We start from the raw sequence: 1,342 nt of genomic DNA on the forward strand, positions 1-1,342 counted from the left end.
AGGCCCTTGGTGCTGGGCTTGCGTGCCTTCTTGCCCGGCACGGCCGGCTTGAGGTTGCCCAGGTAGCCGTTGGGCGAGCAGAGCGGGGGCGACAGGGTGGGCGCGCCGCCCAGGGCGCCGTGCAGCGGGGGGCTGCGCACCAGGCTGTGCTCGTCCAGCAGCCGCACGATGTCGTGGTGCATGCGCTCCTGTGCGATGTCCCGCGGCAGCCGGTCCATGTGGTCCGTGATGTCCCGATTGGCGAAGTGGTCCAGCAGCACCTTGGCCGTCTCGTAGCTGCCCTCGCGGGCGGCCAGGAACAGGGGCGTCTCCTCCTGGGAGCACGGGCACAGACAGGGAGCGTCACCCTCAGCCGTGCCCCGCCACCAGAGGGACCCGCGGTCTGACGCCCCACCCGTCAGGGGGAGGGGACTCCTGCGTCCCGACCTGGCCCCCTACCAGTGCCTGCCCTGACCAAGACTTCTTCTTCTTTTAAAACACGTTGTTATTGGTTTCAGGGAGAAGAGAGGAGGAGAGAGATATAGGAACATAACGATGAGAGAGAATCATGGGCCGGTTGCCTCCTGCAGGCCCCCTACAGGGGTTCGAGCCTGCAGCCCGGGCATATTCCTTGACTGGGAATCGAACCCTGACCTTCTGGTTCATAGGTTGATGCTCAACCACTGAGCACACAGGCCGGGCTGACCAAGTCTTAAAAACGAAGCCTTACACACGCCTGAGCCCGCCCGGAGCTGGTCTGTGGGGTTACACGCTCTGAATCGGGAGGGTTTACCTTTGTGGGGTCACAGGCCCCGTGGGAATTCTCACTGTGGCCTCTCCCCGCGAAAGCTGCACAGACGCAAACGCAATGGCCTGATGCCCTGTGCCCAGTCCCTGCGTCTGAGGCCCAGGCTGCCCAGTGCCCACTCGGGGACTCAGGAGCTGTGCCCACCAGCGCCCCTAGTGCCCAACACCGCTGGTGCAGGTTCAGGACACCAGGGGGTCAGACTGGAGCCGGAAGCGTTGCTTGGCTGCAGGGACACTGGCATGGTGGGCGAGGGGCGGGTTCACCAGCAGGAAGGCAGCCACTCGGTCCCCGAGCCCCCCACCCCACCCGGGTTCCAGCTCAACCCACACCGTCTAGGTCACCCTGCCCTGCCCAGTGGCGGGGGGCGCAGAAGGTCAGGTCCAGGTCACTCCTATGCTGGGACCAATGCCCTGCTGGGCGGTAGCCCTATGCATGGGAAGGCCCGGTGAGCACAGTTTGGATGAAGGAAGGGCTGCACCAAGCTACGGGGTCTGCATCTACCGTGTGCCAGCTCCCAGGGGCCGGGCCTGGGCCCCCAGCCCCCACGCCCAGGGC

At 65.6% G+C, this 1,342-nt stretch overlaps 1 protein-coding gene across 1 annotated transcript in view; it reads right to left on the bottom strand.

Annotated features, from left to right (window-relative positions):
• NOTCH1 (notch 1) overlaps window positions 1-1,342 on the bottom strand; it is a 76,614-nt gene that overhangs the window by 1,319 nt on the left and 73,953 nt on the right. The window contains exons 24-25 of the mRNA XM_015572360.1: window positions 773-828; window positions 23-314 (exon numbers count right to left, since the gene is read on the bottom strand). Coding sequence (XP_015427846.1) covers window positions 23-314; window positions 773-828 — 348 coding nt within the window. The remainder of the gene's footprint in view (window positions 1-22; window positions 315-772; window positions 829-1,342) is intronic.

The sequence above is a fragment of the Myotis davidii genome, unplaced genomic scaffold (genome assembly GCF_000327345.1).
Source record: "Myotis davidii unplaced genomic scaffold, ASM32734v1 scaffold609, whole genome shotgun sequence".
Lineage (NCBI taxonomy): Eukaryota > Metazoa > Chordata > Mammalia > Chiroptera > Vespertilionidae > Myotis > Myotis davidii.